General features: G+C 50.7%; 2 protein-coding genes across 2 annotated transcripts in view; one reads left to right on the top strand and one right to left on the bottom strand.

Annotated features, from left to right (window-relative positions):
* LOC135918290 (uncharacterized) overlaps positions 1-20866 on the bottom strand; it is a 343130-nt gene that overhangs the window by 38757 nt on the left and 283507 nt on the right. The window lies entirely within an intron of this gene.
* Positions 1-20866, top strand: part of LOC139049872 (uncharacterized) — a 64342-nt gene that overhangs the window by 22423 nt on the left and 21053 nt on the right. The window contains exons 3-5 of the mRNA XM_070525714.1: positions 2488-2689; positions 12995-13046; positions 20752-20846. Coding sequence (XP_070381815.1) covers positions 2488-2689; positions 12995-13046; positions 20752-20846 — 349 coding nt within the window. The remainder of the gene's footprint in view (positions 1-2487; positions 2690-12994; positions 13047-20751; positions 20847-20866) is intronic.

Here is a 20866-nt window from a genome sequence, read left to right as displayed (position 1 = left end):
AAAAATTAAGTGCCCCAAGGTAGCCTCAAACAGTTCGCTGAAGAGCGCGATGACCCAGTAGCACATATCCAGTGACCAAAGTTCGCGTCAAAAAGCTTAATTCAAGCGCGCCACATACCCAGTAGGACATACCGAGTGCCCCAAGGTAGCCTCAAACGGTTCGTTGAAGAGCGGGATGACCCAGTAGCACATACCCAGTGACCGAATTTGGCGTCAAAACGCTTAATTGAAGCACGGCACATACCTAGTGGAACATACCGAGTGCCCCAAGGTAGCCTCAAACGATTCACTGAAGAGCGACGACCCAGTAACACATACCGAGTGACTGAAGTTGGCGTCAAAAATTTTAATTGAAGAGCGGCACATACCTAGTAGCACATACCGAGTGCACCAAGTTAGCCTCAAACGGTTCGCTGTAGTGCGGCACGACCCAGTAGCGCATACCGAGTGATCGAAGTTGTCGTCAAAGAGTTTAATTGAAGTGCAGCATATACCGAGTGCCCCAAGGTAGCTTCAAACGGTTCGCTGAAGAGCGGCACGGCCCAGTAGCACATACTGTGTGACCGAAGTTGGCGTCAAAAATTTAATTGAAGCGTGGCACATACAAAGTAGCACATACCGAGTGCCCCAAGGTAGCGTGAAACGGTTCGCTGAAGAGGGGCACGACCCAGTAGCACATACCGAGTGACCGAAGTTGGCGTCAAAACGTTTATTTGGAGCGCGGCACATACCCTGTAACACATACCGAATGCCCCAAGGTAGCCTCAAACGGTTCGCTGAAGAGCGGCAAGATACAGTAGCATATACCGAGAGCCCGAAGTCAGCGTGAAAGACTTTATTTAAAGTGCAGCACATACCCAGAAGCACATACCGAGTGACCGAAGTTGGCATCAAAAATGTAACTGAAGTGCGGCACATACCCCAAAACACATACCGAGTGCGCCAAGGTATCCTCAAACGGTTCGCTGATGAGCGGGATGACCCAGTAGCACATACCGAGTGACCGAAGTTGGCGTCAAAAAGTTTAATTGGAGCGCGGCACATACCCAGTAGAACATACCGAATGCCCCAAGGTAGGCTCAAACTGTTCGCCGAAGAGCGGCACGACCCAGTAGCACATATTGAGTGACCAAAGTTGGCCTCAAAGCATTTAATTGAAGTGTGGCACATACCCAGTAGCACATACCGAGTACCCCAAAGTAGCCTCAAACGGTTCGCTGAAGAGCTGTACGACCCAGTATCACATTCCGAGTGACCGAAGTTGGCGTGAGAATTTATTTGAAGCGCCACACATACCCAGTGGCACATACCGAGGGCCCGAAGGTAGCCTCAAATGGTTTGCTGAAGAGCGGCATGACCCATTAGCACATATCGAATGACCGAAGTTGACGTCAAAGAGTTTAAGTGAAGTGCAGCACAAACCCTGTAGCACATACCGAGTGCCCCAAGGTAGCCTCAAACGGTTAGCTGAAGAGCGGAACGACCCAGTAGCACATACCGAGTGCTCCAAGGTAGCCTCAACGATGTTCATTCGAGATTGGCACATGCCCACTAACAAAAACCGAGCGCCCCAACTTATGCTCCAAGCAGTTAACTGAAGTGTGGCACATAAAGAGCCACCCAAGTTGGCGTCAAGTAGGTTTACAGAAGAGGAGCACGTACCCAGCGGCATATACCTTGTGCCCCGAGCAAGCGACAGAATTTCATTGAAGAGCGACATATAATCAGTTGCCTACGCCCAGTGACCCAAGTTCGTTTGTGTATGTGTGTGTTTGTGAAAGACGACAATCGAAGAGCAGCACACACACAATGTCACATGTTCGCGACCCAAGTTGGCTTGATGGGTGGTTTCAAACCCGGTTCTCTCAGCGCAGCAGCCCAACGCTCTACCCAGCCGACCAGGGACTACCCAGTATGCTAGGCTGCCGGGAAATCGGTTAGAGACATACATGGTGAAATAGAACACGCGTCGAAATTCCGCGTGAACACTGCTCTACGCACACGCCAATGTCATACTTCGTGGCAGCGCCGCTAGGTTGCGTAACGTGTCTAGTGAGAAGCGCGAGACGGATGCCCCCAGCGGCGTTTTGGAGGGGGCAATCGGTATGTCGCCGCACAACTTCAATGAAAGTTACTGCAATGAAAGTGGGTGAACATTTATCATGAGTTGGGTTTCGCCCGATTCTTCTGGTAATTAACTTCTTGCCAGGAAATAGCGCAGATAGATTGTTGTTTCGCAAATTAACAGCTCAAGACTGACAAGGGCGAAGGAGAAGAACATGACCTTGTCGGTTTAGCGCTGTTAATTTCCGAAACATGAATCACCACCGACTCGCCGAAGTTTCTTTTCTAACACGCGTGCAGAGGTTTGAACATATACTGTATGTGTTCCTGTTACAGCGACATAACCAAACTAAAGAAATTGAATCTTAATTTGTGCATCTTTTATTGTATCTATATCTTTCGCTTTCTATCATTCTTCCTCAGAGGCAATGCAAAATTATCGACAGAGTGGGTGAGTTTCGTTCGCCAGAAATGGCGTCTTGAGACAGAATTTTACGACAAAAACATATGGTACTCGGGAAGAAGCCGTTTCACAATAAAGGACGATAGAAAAGCTGTTGGTACACTGCCGGACGACTCCGTCTACACGCTTTCCATCAGAGTTTCATCAAAAAGAGAATTTCAGGTGAGAGTTCCCTTGCTACTGTTATTATGTAAACAGGTGGCGATTTAACAATGAGAGAGTTTCCGTTTTGAAATTGTTTTGAGTGGGCGAAAAGCGCCTTAGAACAAACTAATGACTACATGCTTACTTACATCGTGTTACTTCTGTGCGAGTTCAAGCATTTTAAAGCGAAGCCGTTAATGCCACTACAAGGCTCAGAAACGTTATATGCTGGTTATCATATATTTCCGAAAAAAAAATACCAGTCGCAGTGTTAACATTTTCGCGGGAATGCGAGAAATAATAAAGGTGGTATGTAGCAAACGTTGCAGAGTAGTTTATTTACGGGTTGAACAATAAATGAAAAAAAAAAGAACTGGAGACTTGTGCGACCTTTCAGAATCGTAACCCAATTTCCAGCAGAGCTGTTTTTGTGGAGCTCTCGCAGTAACGATTTCAGTTGCTCTAATCTGGAATTCCAAACACAGAATTGCAGTGGGTGACAGGTTCCGTGAGCAAGCATGCCTCTAAGGTGCACTGAGATGCCCCAAATCCGCAATTGTACCACAAGCTCTGCCGCCAGAGCGAGAAGACGCTCGCGTGCACCATGCAACCGAATATACAGCTTACCCAGCATCATTTGCGCGTCACCTCGTCTCTGTCTGCACTCGCCTGCGGCGGCGTCTCCGCGATACACAGAGTAGCGCGCACTACACTACTGCAAGCTAGAGACAAGCGACCGTACAGGCACCAACCAGCAATGGAAGATTCATCTTGTAAAAAAAACTCGGTGCCCTTCACTCTGTGAAGGAGGATGACCAGCGAAGTAGGCCAGTATGTGGGCCCCTTAATGGCGAACTGTACAATAGCCGCGTGTCGGCCCGGCATTGCGCTGTCTTCCCGATCGGCCTAGGTGTGGAGAGTGCTTAACGCCTGCTTCACCACCGCCACGGGTCGGCCCAGCATCGCACTACCTACGTGACCGGCCCACGTATGGGGAGTGCTTAACGCCTTCTTCACCTCAGCCGCGGTGTTGCCGGCATTGCACTATCTTGGTGATCGGCCCACATATGGGGAGTGCTTAACGCCTGCTTCACCTCTGCCGCAGGTCGGCCCGGCATTGCAACATCTTCGGGTTAGGCCCACGCATGGGGAGTGCTTAACGCCTGCTTCACCTCCACCTCGGGTCGGGCCGGTATCGCACTATCTTCGGTATCGGCCCACGTATGGGGAGTGCTTAACGTCTGCTTCACCTCAGCCGCGGTCTTGCCGGCATTGCACTATCTTGGTGATCGGCCCACGCATGGGGAGTGCTTAACGCCTGCTTCACCTCCGCCTCGGGTCGGGCCGGCATCGCACTATCTTCGGTATCGGCCCACGTATGGGGAGTTTTTCTGCTTACGACACGCCAATTTCCTTGGATGGTAAAGGTATACAGCGCAGCCATATATTCGAGATACGCCCACGTATGGGGAGTGCTTAACGCCTACTTCATCTCCACCGCGGGTCGGGCCATTATTACACTATCTCCGGGATCGGCCCATGTATGGGGAGTTTTTCGGCTTATGACACGACAATTTCCTTGATGGTAAAGTTATACAGCGGAGCTGTATAACTTTACCATATATTCGAGATACGCCCACGTATGGGGAGTGCTTAACGCCTACTTCATCTCCACCGCGGGTCGGGCTTTTATTGGACTATCTCCGGGATCGGTCCACGTATGGGGAGTTTTTCTGCTTACGACACGACAATTTCCTTGATGGTAAAGTTATACAGCGGAGGTGTATACCTTTACCATATATTCGAGATACGCCCACGTATGTGGAGTGCATAACGCCTACTTCATCTCCACCGCGGGTCGGGCCATTATTGCACTATCTCCGGGATCGGCCCACGTATGGGGAGTTTTTCTGCTTACGACACGACAATTTCTTTGCATGGTAAAGGTATACAGCTCCGCTCTAAAAGGCAGGGTACTAGCATAGAGTTTCTTACTGTATTACCTAGAGGGAAATCTGGCGCTGTTGCACTGTGGTATGCATGGGAGTGCCAGTATATTGTGACTTCGGCATGGCATCGTTCTCGCAGACACAAGAATTCGAACACACGCCTGAAAAGCATCGTTCCGCCTATCAGGATATTCATTCCTACTAAATCAGCATGCAAGAAGCTGTTGTAGCTTTATTTTTCCACAGAAACATGCTTTGTTTAAATATGAGAACGTGTGGCATGCGCCATTATGTGAAACGTAAAAAGTATCAGCGGCCCACTAAAGTTGGAGGGCAGAGGCAAGATTCGCGCTCGCTTTGGACCAGTTTGTCGCCTGGTTTTGCTTTTCTTCGCTTGGATATGAATTTTAGGTGAGTAAACGTCACTGGAAGATGTAATACGCGTGAGTGAGAACAATTTATGAAGATTTTACTTGAAGAAAGCGCTATCTTTATAGCCATATCCACGTTTTAGACGAAGCCTCTTGTAACACCAGCCATAATGAGCCTCGCAGACCACATATACCGTCATTCCCCTGAAAGCACAGCGCCCCTTCGAAAACTCCCATAGACGGTGGTGTCAGATTTCCATCTTGGTGTTATAGTGAGAAACTATATGGGCACGAGCAAGCGCACAAAAAATACGAAAACAAAAACTTGGATGACGCTTATGCTTGGCTTTTAATAGTGGAACGCGATGCCATTCAAAGATCACTGATTGCTTCTCACGCTTCCCGGCAACTGCAGCTCATGTAACCGTAATGTTCACCCGGAAATGCTGGTGGCGAAAGGTATGTACGAAGGCGAGCTTTCAGGTTTTCTTTTTCTCCTCCTTCGCTCCCTGTGCCGCTGCTGCGCATGTGCAGAGACGAGTGTTACTTGGATGCTTTTGAAAGGAATCAAGGGGGCATGCAACTCTGTGAATGGTTGAAACGCTGGAAAAGGTATTTGTGCTAGTTTCCGCGTAACAAAAATTGTTTTCTCGCACATTGAAATGACAGTACGACAATATCATGTATTTAGGTTTTAAGCCATGCTCTGCGATTTTTCTAACGCATTTAACTTCGAGAATTTCATTTAGTTCAGTGACGCCTTTGCACGACGCGGAGGGCCTGCATTGTTCGGCATGCGTGGTTCGGGAGAATTTTTTGCTGACGGACAACACCGCCGACACTGCAATTTCGGCGATGCGAGGCCATCAGCGCTATCGCGTTAAAAGCGTACAGAAAATAAAAATATAGAGAAAAAGGTTTTACAATAGTGCTGACTTCCGCGTTGTGTCTTGGCATATACGGCTGTCAGCGTCTGTGAAGTAAACGAGACACTCTGGAAGGTAACATGCAGGGGGACATTTGAACATGCGACTTACTGAAAGCCTAATGAAATGCATCGGAATGGGGAGAATATGCCCAGAGGTGGACGAGAGACGAGGCGAATGGGACACATACGATGACGACACCGTCGTTCACAGTGTCGAGTGCTCTTATTGTAGGAAGCTAGAGGGTCTGTAGGGAGTTTGTATTGTAGAGAGCTCGAACGTCTGTAGGAAGGGAAACACTTCCTCACTCCAGCAGAAAGCACTGCTGGCAAGGCGGGGACGAGACATTCCAGAACAAGCGCGCGGGGAGTGACGGCATACTTCAGGGCTGGTGCTATTCTTCCCGGTTGCTTGTCGCCATGGTTGCGCTTCAGCCACTGTAGTTACGTTATGTCTGTAGTAGCTGTAACCCAGTAGGTTGCATTGCAACAACCCTCGATTGCGTGACCCTTCTAGAGGTGGTTATAACACAACCGACGCCAGCAGTTAGCCTCCTGATATCGTCAATGATGAGCGGGGCCAGTCTCACCAATTGCGATGAGCAATGTTTGGTACACGTGTTTGGATCACGGCGAGTACGTTGTACCATAGCCTCCTAGGATGCCAAGCTAGTACTTATTCATGGGGGCCATCCAAGTCATCTCTTCTGCAGCTCTACCAGGCACTTTTTGTTGGGTACTTCCGCTACAGTGCGCCTGTACTTTCTCGGCTTAGTACAACTGCTATACGCACGCTTGAAAGTGCTCAGGCTCGCGCACTGAGAATTTGCCTAGGTCTACCACGATGTGCGTCTACTTGGGGCACTATTGCAGAGGCACGTGCGTGCCCAGCTCGAGTTTATCTGCAACATGAGCCATTGCGAGTGCATCTAAGGCTACTGACTAGACACAGGAATCATCCACTCACGAACATCACAAGGGTACGGCCTGTGTCCGCTTACTCAGAAGCCGTGTTGTCGCAGCAAGACTTATTGCCGTCGGACTTCGAACCGTATGACATACCCAAAGTTCCACCCTGGACGATGGCAAAGCCAACGGTGAGACTCTCAATCCCTGGAATAACGAAGAAGTCGAAGATGCCGCTTGCTGGTCTCAAGCATTTCGCGCTATCATACATTGCTTACATGTATGGACATTACGGACATGTTTTTACAGATGGTTCCGTGACACAGACCTCTTCCGCGGCTGCCTACACGGTGCCAGGAATGGGGATCGCACAACGGTTCAAGACAGGACACAGGACGTCATCTACAGCAGCTGAGTTGACCGGAATTCGAGAAGCAGTTCGCTGCATACTGCAACAGAGTCTCGAGAAGTGGACAGTGTTCTGTGATTCAAAACCAGCACTGCAACTCATCAGCAATTATATGAATGACACAACCGCATATAGTCCTCTCGTTTATGACATCATGTCTCTGCTTGCTGAGGCGTCTCATTCCGGGCACACCATCGTGCTGCAGTGGATTCCTGGCCATTGTGGAATAGCTGGAAATGAACAGGCTGACGCGGAAGCAAAAAAGGCGCACACTGACGGAACCATTGTAAAAATTCATTTTTCCCGGTATGACATTAACACCTTGCTCCATACCACCATTCAAACTTCTACAGCACGACATTGGGACAACCCCGAACATCGACAAGAGCGCCTATATAAACTTGACGCTGGATTACAATTCCGGCTTCCACTTCGGTTGCGGAGAAGCCAGGAAACACTCATTCATCGATTACGGCTGGGTGTGGCATACACCCACCGATACCTTCACAAGATTGGACAAGCACGGGACCCTGAATGTAGCGTCTGTCACACGCTCGAGACAATAGCTCACGTACTTTGCGTGTGCCCTCAATATGCGACCGAACGAAGAAAACTCAAATCTACTGTTGACAGCTTGGACTCCCGCCCCTTTTCAGAAGAAAAGCTTTTGGGCGCGTGGAGGAGTGTTGACTGTGCCCAACGTGCCATAAAAGCACTTTTTAACTTTTTAAGTGAGACTGGTTTAGACGATCGCCTCTAGACGCTGTGCGAAAGCTGTGTGTGACGTGTAGTCAGTGCGAAATGTGTTTGCGCAAAAACTTTTTGTGGCAAGATTACTTTTTGCAAGGACAAGATTACTCATAGTGTAGTGCGTCTCCAGTGCGCATCCGCATATTGGACAACGTGTATATAGTATCTCATTGTACCATATCATAATCATCCGCCACCTACCTTTCCCTGTATTTCCCACTTCCCCATTCCCCAGTGAGGAGTAGCAGGCTAGAGACACGCTCTCCAGGCCGACCTCTCCTCCTTTCTCTTCATTAAAATCGACTCCTCCTCCTAACAGTCCGCTCTCTTCAAAACGCCCCATCCTTAAAGATCACACGTAGCTGCACAGCGAGTGGCAAGGAACGACGTCCTACACGTAAACGACTACTCTTGGTCGCACAGCGGGAAGGCAAAACAGGATCTCGAAGGCTTGCTGGTAAGCGGTGGCTTCAGCGTCGCAGTCCAATTCAACCTTGCACTGGTCCAACTTGAGCTTTCACGTCGAGAGCTGTCACGCTGTTAAGCAGCCAGACAAAACGCGTACGGCGTCATAAAGTGGCATCCATTGCAGCCGTTGATAATGACGTAAACAGAAGCCAAGAGGCACGCTGGGTAGAACCAGGAGATAGTTTGGCCAAGAGTGCCGGCCCACTACGCCGATTTCAGAAGAGCAGTTTTGCTTGCTCCAAGGAGTGATCTCGCTTCCACGAGTGCTCTTAATCTGCCATTGGAACACTCGTGTGTTGCTCCAGGTCTGCCATCGAAACAGTCTCGGTCCTAAGAGAGCAGAAAATATTTCGTCGGAAGTACTCCGAATCGGCCATAGGAATTCGCTATAAATATCGCACTTTAAAACATTGTTCATACAAGATTTAAGCTTTGCACACAGCTGTAGCTTTGGAGCACTCGTCAAGGCCCGTTCATATGACGCAAACCAGTCTTCTACGTCTTCGTCGTCTGCACCGCTGAACATCCTGTGGTCCCGTTGTCGTGGAACGCCGGTGCAGGTGACGGACTATGGCGTCGGCGCCGTTTGGGATGTGCTGTCGGTCATGGCGTGCGGTAGTGAGCTTGATGGCAGCTTCAGGGTTTCAAGCAACGGGGTTTCAGTCATAGAGTTTCTCACTAAATTACCTAGAGGGAAATCTGGCGCTACGGCGCTGTGGCATGCATGAGAATGCTGGTATACTGTGACTTCGGATTGGCATCGTTCTCAGAGAGACAGGACACCTCGAAGACGCACTTGGTAAGCACCATTCCGTCTGTCACAATCATTCATTTTCTACTAAATCGGCACGTGAAAAGCTGTTTTAGCTTTATTATTACGCAAAAACATGTTTTGTTTAACTATGGGAACTTGTTATTGCGTGTACGACTATTTGTTACGTAAAAAGTATCAGCGGGCTGCTAAAGTTGGAGGACAGGCGACAAGGTTCGCGCTCGCTTTGAAACAGTTTGTCGTCTGTTCCTGCTTTTCTTCTCTTGGTCATGCATTGTAGGTGAGTAAATACGTAATATGCGGGAATGGAAACATTTTATGAAGATTTTATTTTGGAAACGCGTTATTTGCGTAGCCATATCCACGTTTTAGACGAAGCCTCTTACAACACCAGCCAACACGAGCCTCGCAGACACATATACCGTCATTCCATTGACGGCATGGTGCCCCCTTAAGAAACTCCCATGGACGGCGGCGCCAGATTTCCCTTTAGGTGTTATAGTGAGAATCTCTATGGTTTCAATCCGAGCACCTCCAGCAATGAAGAAGAGGTTTTTGGGCGGCTCATAATGCAAAGGCACAGCGACCAGGAACGGCGAGGCAGCCCGAAGCACTGTCCAAAAAGACGCCACCAATGAACAGCGCGAGCCGAGCAGAGCCGCGCGCCGCGTCTTCTTCACAGCTGCTACAATATTAAAGCCTTACACACAGCTGTGGCTTTGGAGCACTCGTCAAGGAGTTTTTTTCTCTTTTTTTTTCTTCCGATGAAGGTTCCAATTCACCCACGCACACTTTACATCGCAGAAACGTTGGTCAATAATTTCTCCCTCCTATGTCCTCTTACCCACCCGCTTGCCATCGTGGCAAAATTTGATGTCCGTTGTGCTGACGGACTTCTCATTGAACCGGGCGGAATTCTGCACCTCTCGTAAAACATTCATTCCGCGCAGCGGCCTTTGCATACTTAACTGTAGCAAAGGTAGCAGTCAGCCGCCCCTCCTCCCCCCCTCCCTCGCTCTTTGAATTTTGCCTAGATATCCCCCATAACCTGACTTTTATTTTCACCTAATATAATCGATGAGCCTAGTCTAGTTCACTGCGGACATCGAGAAAAGGTACCACGAACCGCGTATAATGCATGAAAAGGCCAAAGAAAAAAAAAACGAGGATTCAATAATAATTTGCAGTGCGTATTACTCTTGAAATGCAAACGTTTTGTCAAACACTAAAGTTAAAATGTCCCCCTTTGCCCCCACATATAAGCTTGGTGTGATGTAGTTATTTCTGGGCAACATTTGCTTGCTTGCTTTTACTTAAGAAAAGTTTTTGCACACGCTCTATTAGATTCGCGCCCATTTACTGTTGCATACGGATTTACCGTACTGGTTTCCTTACTTTTGCTAAGCTTGTTATTTGCGGCACTTGTAGTTATGACAAGGCTGCATGCTAAGTGTGGCACCACTCGTAAAGCACAGCCACAAGGCTCTTGAGCACTTCAATGCGTGGGTCAATGAACTGTGGCTGCACGTAACCCAAGAACAGCCCGTCATTTCTACCGAATAAAAGCGTAATATAAAAGAGATTTAACCATAGCACATGAAGAACCCAAGTGTAATATGGTCATTACCGCTTACAAGTACTTGCGAAGGGAATGTTTTACAAAGGCTGCATATATCCACACGAATTCAACATTGTTTTCTAAAATTGATCTGGCTGGCATATGTATTAAAGCCACTGCAGCGGGATAAATTATGCAGCGCTTGTAAAATTCTAAGACACTTCGGAGCGCTTGAGTGCGAAACATATTACTAAAGCCGCCATTATGATACGCAAACTCAACTTGTTGCACACATAGCCCACAGTTTGTGACTTCAGTTTTTCCAGTTATAGACTTGACGTAACCTAAAAGAATACGTACTGTAATGTGGTGGTATAACACGTTCAAGCACTTCAATAATTCTTTTTTTTTGCGATGACACTATTTGATGCATGTGCATTTAACTTTGAAGTAGTAGCTTAGCGCGAAAAAAACCACGGAAGCGCATTAAGCGCATTAAACTTCGTACGTAATTTTCTCATAGAGTTCCCACACATTTTTTATATTCGTTCGTAAGGGAATTTGTGTTTATTCGAGGTGAGCAGGCTAAATTAGGTGCCTCTTGGTAAATTTTCTTACAACGCGTTCGAACGCTCTAATATTTGTGATTTACTGCAAAAGCTGCAATTTACTTTCACGCTCTGGTCTTTGCGTACGTAAACCAAAAAAAGTTTTTGTTTTATCTACGTATATACTTCATAGACCTTATTGTACCCTCGGCGCACTGAAAAGGATATTGAAAAGTGGGCATATACCGCTTTAGAGAACTTACCAAAGGAATGTTTTCGCAAAAGCTGTATTTACTGCACCCGCATTGAATTTCGCACGCAAATATGGCACAGTGTTCCAGTAACATTCGATCAATTGGACGTTTGGTGGCATTTGCAGTTATCCCATGGAAGTAGGGTAAATTTTGCGTTGAGTATACAGAAAAAAAATAACACTCATACCTCTCCGAAGCACATGAATACGTGACACCTTGCAAAGGCCGCATATAGATCCCACATGTTAAACTTTGCCTACACATCCATAAAGTTCCCATTATGTTCGGCGAATATAAACAAGGTAGTGTTTAGTTCACAGAGGAAAACGAAAAGCAAACCTGGTATAACGCACGAATATAGGAAGCCACGAGGGTTCCGCAATTATTTGCAACGATTTAAATTAGGCCAAGAGCGTGATAGTTTCGCCACGCAATACACCTAACATGCCCCAATTTTTTTCACAGAATTATAACTTGGTGTCTTGTAGAATTATTCAGGACTCCTGGAAACATTGCGGACAATGGCAGCATGACACCGTGGAATGATTTTATAAAGAACTTCTTACGCAGTCTGTAATTACCCTACACAGATGAAACGCATATCGCTCGTTACAGCACAACAGTCTTCCTAATTACACGAAAGGAATACACCGTGCCTCGCATTGGTAGTTCACCGGCCAGAACAGAAAGACCAACTAGAGGGCCTCTATAAGGCGTGAAGAACATAAGAGTAATCAGTAATTATTTTGAACCCGTCCAGTCACCCTGAAATCTTCGCAGTAATAGGCGATATTACGCTCACACTATAAATATTTGTAATATCGACAGACGCTATTCTAATAGTTGTAACAGACGCTATTTCTCCGCGTCTATAACGTGCTGCTGCTTAGTAGAATGAAATGAAATCAAATCTAATAATTTTTGCCTGAAAGAAGGTCGTGCATGCAACTTCCGGTCCAGATGACCGTATTCGGCTGGCCATATATTAAAAAAAGAATAAAAGAAAAAGAAAGGAAAAAAAAAACGTTACCATAACGAGCTTTTCGTACATGACATAAAGTCCCAGGTGGTTGCAATTTCTGCCCAGCTCTCTCATATTTACACAGGAAGGCAAAGGCACGGGGTCTCCCCTGCGTCTTCTCTGGACCAAAATAAAGTTACTTCACTCACTCACTCACCCCATGCATGAATCATCGCAAGGCTTTGCGCCGGGAGCTGGAAAAGATTCAATAGCGCTTTTTAGCCATACTGAACCACGCCGCTTTCTGCGATAGCTATTTGAAGAAACGAAATGTTGCGTGACCTCATTCATACCTGTTTCAAGAGAAAGATATGCATTGAAATCGCTTAAAAGGCTCTGACACCTTTATTTTTGGAAATATTGTACTTTTGGTTATCATTCGTCTTTTTCAGGCGCTCCTGAATGAAAAGCCTTTCTACACGATCGACGTGGAAAACACCGTAGGTAATTAGCCTTTCACACGATGTTCTAGGGTACCTGCACCAAAACGGAACTAAGCAAAAAGCTCGCTGATGTCACACACTGCTAGAATAGATGTTACGCGACACATATCGCTGTAGCTGGCTGCTGAGCATCCTTTCATGTTTTGCACAGAGTTACCAGTACACGCAGTGTCTGTGGGTGTGCGACGCGAGCTCGGGCGCATGTAACCTCACAATAAAGACGACATCGGCGAAGATGATCGTACGGCCGCGATGGCATGATTTCTACCGCGGTTGTTCGACGCCAATTAAACGAGATGCCACTCGTTAGGTTCTGTATACGCCGTCAACGTGGGTTATCGAAAGGAACGCGCATTTCACCGTGATCTGCGACAAAGTGTTTCGCATTTTTTTACGCGCGAATCTCTAGGTCATGTAGTCTACGTTAAAATGACATCTGTACTCCGGCGAAGAAATGTTAAAACCCCATAAATCAGGGCTGGTTGCGAGGGCGGCACAAAGTCGCACGCTACCAACATGGCGTTATTAAAACACTTCGAGCGAAGTTCCGAGGAATGTGGGCCAATCCCGGAGACGGAGTAGTCTAACACAGCGACCGCAAGGCGATGAGATGCCATGACAAAAGAGGGCGAGAAGGAGGCGCTTGACGCGCGCGGGAAACCTTTCAATCAGCTGGCTGCCTTTGGGACGAAGGAAGCATGCGCGTTTGATCGGGGCCGAGTAAGTGAGTGTCAACTTTATTATTAGAAGGGGGTAAGGGATAAGGGAGACTAAGCTACGTAGGCTTCCAGGTTGTGCTTCACGATGGAGTCTTCAGCTCGTGCCAGGACCCGTCTTTGGATGTCTCGGTCGGTGCTGGAGAGAAGAGCCTCCCATTGTTCGTCGGTGGGGGGTGGCGAGACGAGGTCGGCGGGCAGGGGATCTTCCGGGCAGCCCCAGAGGATGTGGTTCAAGGAGGCAACGTCGCCGCACAGGCAGCAGCGTGGATCAATGACACCAGGGTGGATGTGCGAATACACTAGGGGGCACGGAAAGGTGCGGGTCTGGAGGCGACGCCAGGCGATCTCGGACCGCTTGGGAAGACTGCCATGTGGAGGTGGGTAGGCGTACCGTTCGAGGCGATAGTGCTGGGTAATGTCGTGGTAGGTGACCAGGGGCTCCGGCACCGGGGCGTCCAACGCGGAGGGGCCTACCGCTCGGTCGACGAATCCTCGAGCGTGTTGGTGAGCCGACTCGTTGCCGGGGTGACCCGAGTGGGCGGGGACCCAGACCAGTTCAATGTGACACGGCTCGTCCTCCAGTAGAAGTGGGCGAAGGAGCCGTAAGGTGGAAGGCGAGACGAGACCTCGGGCGAAATTGGAGATGGCGTGCTTGGAGTCGGAGAGTATGACGCTGGCGTTGGTCGAGGTGGCGGCTAGAGAGATGGCTGCCTCCTCAGCCTCGACGACGTAGGGCGTTCGAACGGTGGCGGCCGTGATTGTCGGCCCCGAGGGTGCCGAGGGTACCGAGGAGGACGAAACGGAGATGACTGCGAAGGCGTCCCCGGGCGAGGCGTATCTGGCCGCATCCACGTAGGCGATGGCCGGGTGGTCGGCGTACTTGGCGTGAAGCATGGCCGCACGGGCTTGGCGACGGGCGTCGTGGTGTCCCGGGAGCATATTCTTGGGTAGCGGCTTGATAGAAAAGGCTGCCCGAAGAGCATGCGGTAGTGAGACCAGGTCTGGCGGGTGAGAAAAGGTGTCATGACCGATGGAAGAGAGGATGTAGCGACCGGTCGGCGAACGATGAAGGCGTTGCACCTGAGCGGTGCGGTGAGCTTCGATCAGTTCGTCGAGCGTGTTGTGGACTCCCAGGCGGAGGAGACGTGCCGTGGACGCGTTGGGGGGAAGGCGGAGAGCAGTCTTGTATGCACGGCGGATGAGGACGTCGACCTTGTCGCGTTCCGATTTGAGAAGACGAGTATAAGGAAGGCCGTACGTGAGACGGGAAACGACGAAAGTGTCCACTAGGCGGAGGAGATCGTGTTCGCACATGCCCATGCGCCGCGCTCTGACGAGCAAGCATGCGCGCGGTTTGCTGAACCGAAAGCGAGAGCTGGTCGATGGTGTGAGCATTATGGCGGTTTGACTGTACTATCAGCTCGAGCACCCGGAGATGTGAGACGACGGGAACGGGAGTGGAATTGGCGTGAATCGTGATGGTGGGGTGAGGCGTCTTGTGGCGACGCCGGTCGGGGGGCCGCATGAGGAGGAGGGCCGATTTGGCCGCCGAGCAAGCGAGACCGGCCGCGTGCACGTGACTTGTGACGACGTCAGTTGCGCGTTGCAACGTCTGCTCAATGTGCCCGTCGGAGCCAGACGTGACCCAAAGAGTTACGTCGTCCGCGTACAGGGTGTGTTTGAGATCGGGGATACGGTCGAGCTTGTCGGGAAGTGAGCGAAGGGCGAGATTACAAAGGAAAGGCGACAAGACAGCGCCCTGAGGGGTACCACGAGATCCAAGCGCATACGTGGGAGACGAGAGATCTCCCACGATGATTTCGACCGTGCGGGCCGTGAGGAAGGAGCGAATGTCGTGGTGGGTGCGAGAGCCGAGGTTGATGGTGGCGAGTTCGGTAAGAATAGCCGAATGGGAGACGTTGTCGAACGCCCTGTGAAGGTCGAGGCTAAGGAGAGCCTTAGTGTCCGAGAAGGTGGGCGGATCGAGAAGGTCGTGGTGGAGTTGCAAGAGGACGTCTTGTGTGGAGAGGTGGGGGCGGAAACCAATCATGGTGTGGGGAAGGAGGTGGTGAGCGTCGGTGTACGTTTGCAAGCGAGCTAGGACGACGTGCTCCATGAGCTTGCCGACGCACGATGTGAGTGAGATGGGCCGGAGGTTCTCGATTGTGAGTTTCTTGCCCGGCTTCGGGATGAAAGCCACGCGAGCGTGTTTCCACGACTGGGGGAGGTTGCCGGAGCGCCAGCACTCATTCAGGAACGAAGTGAGGGCAAGGACTGAAGGGGCATCAAGATTTCGGAGTAGTTTGTTGGGAATGCGATCTGGACCGGGGGCAGAGGTGGTGCGGAGCTTGTGTAGCGCCGCGTAGACTTCAGCTTCCGTGATATAGGCATCTAGTTCGGGGTTGGGGGCCCCGGAGTAGGACGCGAGAGGGGGAGAAGAGGTGCCAGGGGGTGTCAGCTGGAGGTATTTGGCGGCCAGGTCTGCTATCAGCGACGGTGTGTCGCCGGGGTAGGCCCGGACAATGCATTGTAATTGTTGCCGAGCGACTGACTTGGCGGAAGCAGGGTCGAGGAGGTGGCGGAGGAGGTGCCACGATTGCTTGCAGCCCAACTGACCGGAGATCCCTGAGCAAAGCTGCTCCCACTGTTGGCGGGTGAGTACAGTGGTGTGATGCTCGATCTCGCGATCGAGGTATGCGATGCGGCGGCGCAGGCGACCGTTGTGACGTTGCTTATGCCAACGGTTGGTGAGGCTCGTGCGAGCGGCTAAGAGGTGGGCGAGGCGGGAGTCAATTGCCGGATGGTCCTCCGTGGTGGGGATAGAGGCGGTGACCCCGTCGAGGTCCGCCAGTAGCTGGTCGGTCCACATCGAAAGGTCCTCGATGTCGGGGGTGGCAGAGTGCAGCCGGCGGGCTCGGAACGCATCCCAATCCGTATAGCGGGTCGTGTGTGGGCGCGGCTTGCACGGGGAGGTACGGGCTTGGATGGCGAGGACGTAGTGGTCGCTGCCCAGGGACTGATGTGTATTGGACCAGCGCGCGTCGTGCACGTAACGGCAAAAGCTGAGGTCCGGAGTGGTGTCGCGGCACACGCTGTTGCCGATGCGCTTGGGTTGCGTGGGGTCGGTGAGCAGGGAGAGGTGGAGGTCGTGTGCGAGCTGCCACAGCCTCGCGCCGGGGCCATCGGCCTTGGAGTAACCCCAGTCCGGATGCCTGACGTTGAGAGAGAGAGAGAGAAACTTTATTGTAATTATAAAGATTTGAAGGAGGGGTGGTCGGAGCCTCTCAGTCCAGGGCCCCACTGGCCTCTGCCGCCTGCCTGACCTGGCTAATTAAGGACTTTTGTCCTGCCAGATCGGAGCGGGCGAGCTGTGCCTCCCACTGCTCCATTGTCCTACTGGTGTTTGGCCTATGAGGGTGCTTAGTGCACTCCCAGGTTATGTGCATTAGGGTAGGTATGCCACCGCACCAAGGACAGTTGGCCCTATAACGAGTGGGATACATGGCGTTTAGCAATTTTAAATGGGGGAACACCCCGGTCTGTATTTTACGCCAATCGGCGGCCTCTTCCCCGTTAACTTGTGGGTGAGGCGGCGGGTATTTTCTTCGGACTCCACGCTGATGAGCAAGGATGTCTTTGGCATTTAAATTGGTGGAATTTTGTGATGACGTTGAAGTCACCGAGAACGAGGAGGGGGGGTTTGGCTGCTCTCGCTGCAGCGGCACGGAGCAGAGCAACGAGCGACAGGTCTTTGGTGACGCGTGGGGGGGTATAAACATTAAGAATAAAAAGAGAGGGGTCTTCACGTCGCTGAGGTAGGACCTCGATAAAGACATGGTGGACCGTAGGGAAGGGCAGATCGGCTCGATTGACCGTGAGCGTCCGCCGAGTGAGGATGGCCGTGACGGGATGGGGCAGGGGGTGATGAGCTACTTGGTCATGGGCGACGTAACCCGAGAGGGAAGTGGTGGCGTGAGTCTCCTGTAGAACGATGACGTCAGGAGAGACCGAGGGGTCCAGTTGTTGAAGGTGTAGAAGGAGGTGGTTACGCTTGGGGCGAAACCCACGGCAGTTCCACTGCCAAACGGTGACGACAGAGCGGTCAGCCATGATTAGTAGCGGAAGAAACAGGTACTGCCTCGGCTGGTGCTTGCGAGGGTCGGGCGGCAGAGGATGAGGTGGTGCGGACGTGGAGCGGTGGCTTGGCTCGGATGGTTGCGAGCATGGAAGCTTGAAGGCTATCCACCGTCTCTTGGAGAGATTGGAAGGACGTGGCGGGGGGATAGGCAGTGAGGTCGGTGCGCATGGCATTGAGGGCTTCTTGCTGTGCCGTGAGAAGCTGGTATATCGAGATGAAACGGCTATCCAGCCGTTTTTCTAGGTCCACCAGGGTCGTCTTGATGGCTGCCTGGACCTCTTCGGAAAAGTGGAGAGATGCAGGAGGGGTGTTGGGTCTGCGGCGTTTGCTAGTGCCTCCTTCGCAAGTCTGAACATCCATGTCAGAAGAGGAGGCGATTGAGGAGGGCAGACATGATGGGAGCGTGATGGCTGCCTCAAGCTTCTCCTCAAGAGCTCGTAGTTGGGCTTGGAAGGATTCAATTTGGGTCTTCTGTGCCGCAAGTGTAGCGGTTTGTGCAGTGAGCTGCTGCCGTAGGGAGGCGTTTTCCTGCTGCAGTGCGACGACCTGCGGCGAGGAGGACGCCGAGGGAGCGCCGGGGGGGCCGCGGGACCACGTCGACTGGTTGAGCTTAGGGGCTGGTTTGGGCGCCGCTGGAGCGAGGGGTGGGAAGTCACTGGTCGACTTGGAGGGCGGAGGCGGCGGAGGCGGCGGAGGACGGCGCGCCGTTTGCTTCGGGGGTTGAGGGCGCTGCACGTAGCGGTGCTTACAGTTGGAACTATGCGTTGAGTGATTCCCGTTGCAAACGATGCAGCGGGGGGTGCAAGTCGGGGGCGAGCCCTCGAGCGGTGGGGGGTGAAAGTCGCCGCAACGACGGCACCTGTCTTGCTGTGGCTTGGGGCACACGTCGGTCCGGTGGCCAGTCGAGCGGCAGTTGAAACAGGCCTCCACCTTGTTGTGGAAAGGGAGGAGGCGAAGGTGGACTCCATGGTAGAAGATTCACCGGGGTAGTTTGGGGTCCGTGAGGGTGACCAAGATGTGGGGAGTCTTGCCCATACGGCGGGCACCCACAATACAAAGTGCAGGATTGCTTGCCTGCAGATCGTCAAGGATGGCTTCATCTGTGAAGTCGTCGAAGGCGTGGTAGAGTATGCCCCGTAGGGCGTCGTCCGGCGGTGGGGCGTAGAGGTGGATGGCGATGGTGGTGCCAGACACCGTGAGGGAGGTGATGCGGAGGTAGGCTTGAGCGCGAGCCGATTCCGCGACGCTGAGCGTAAAGGTGTTGTTGACCGGGTGTATCCGCACCGTGTCGCGAGATGCGGGCGGGAGGTCTTGCAGGCTCACTGCTTGCAGCAAGGCGGTGTACAAATGCCAAGGCTGGAGTTTGGTGAGGTCGACGGGGGTTTTGGGGCGGCCGACGAGGTGAATCGTGTCGGCCGGAAGGCGAGGGAGTGGAGCGATCGGGGCCGAAAGAGACGCCTCCAAGAGCCTGCTGCGCTGCCGTACCGAAATACAATACAGTCCCCCTCGTCTTGGGAACGAAGCTCACAGACGTCGGACGACAGCGCTTGTTTGCTCTGGTAGTCTCTCTCTTCAAAACCAGCCGCCAGCGACAACACCCACACGTGACGTCATTGCACTAACCCTTTAAAACTAACTCGCCGAGGATGACGAGGCCGCCTTTGACGAAGATAGGTCCTCCTATTGAAACGTTGGGCAGCCATTCTGAGGCACCTTATCCCTCTTTACGAAATTTATACCACAGTGTGCCATTCCATCTGTCAGGCCCTTTCTTGTTTTTGAAGAATACAGACAGTAATACAGTTCTATTATACGCAAATAAATCCATGCTCTCCCGCCGTGTTGAGTAGCCAGTGCCTGTGCGATTGGCTCGCGGTCGTCTTTTATTCATTTCAGAACGGGGCAGTGCCCCGCCATTCGGAAAAAAAAAATCAGCTTTGTTCAGCATATTATTCCGTCTTTAATGCGGAAACGTCATTTGAATGCTGAGAAATTTCGTGGTTTTGCCATTTGGGCGTGGCAGACGGGTGAAGTTGGCGCAGCCCGAGAAATTATGACCAACGCCAGAGGGCCAATGACGAAATTGCGCCTAATCAGAAATAATTGTTTTTGTTTTCTTCAGTCCAATTACACATAATGAAAAAATTAAATTATAGGGTTTACCGTGCCAAAAACCACTTTCTGATTACGAGGCACGCCGTGGTGGCGAACTCCGGACATTTCGACCCCCTGGGGTTCTTTAACGTGCACCTAAATCTAAATAAAGGGGTGTTTTCGCATTTCGCCCCCATCGAAATGCGGCCGCCGTCGCCGGGATTCGATGCCGCGACGTCGTGCTCATCAGCCCAACTCCATAGCCACTGAGCAACCACGGCGGGTGCCAGAATATATATATATATATATATATATATATATATATATATATATATATATATATATATATATATCTATATATATATATATATATACAGACAGACAGACAGACAGACAGACAGACAGACAGACAGACAGACAGACATATAGATAGATAGATAGATAGATAGATAGATAGATAGATAGATAGATAGATAGATAGATAGATAGATAGATAGATAGATAGACAGATAGATAGATAGATAGATAGATAGATAGATAGATAGATAGATAGATAGATAGATAGATAGATAGATAGATAGATAGATAGATAGATAGATAGATAGATAGATAGATAGATAGATAGATAGACTCTTCGCTAATAACCTATTCGATTACAGGCTGTTGCCTAGCATAAACCATGCTTGCCCTGAGCATTCTGATCCTCTTGAGATGGCTCTATATCACCAATTCTAAATTTCTTTCCCATTTCGCAGACTTCACGTGGACTTTCCGCATCAAAGTCGTGGGCCAAATACTTCTTGGAATGAGCACGACTAGTGACACTGTTCCGCGCGCGGGAAATCTCTGGGTAAGTCATTAGACAGTTTT

This window comes from Dermacentor albipictus, chromosome 9 (genome assembly GCF_038994185.2).
Source record: "Dermacentor albipictus isolate Rhodes 1998 colony chromosome 9, USDA_Dalb.pri_finalv2, whole genome shotgun sequence".
In the NCBI taxonomy this organism is placed as follows: domain Eukaryota; kingdom Metazoa; phylum Arthropoda; class Arachnida; order Ixodida; family Ixodidae; genus Dermacentor; species Dermacentor albipictus.
Note: the sequence above shows the minus strand (reverse complement) of the source record. Positions and strands in the feature narration are given on the sequence as shown.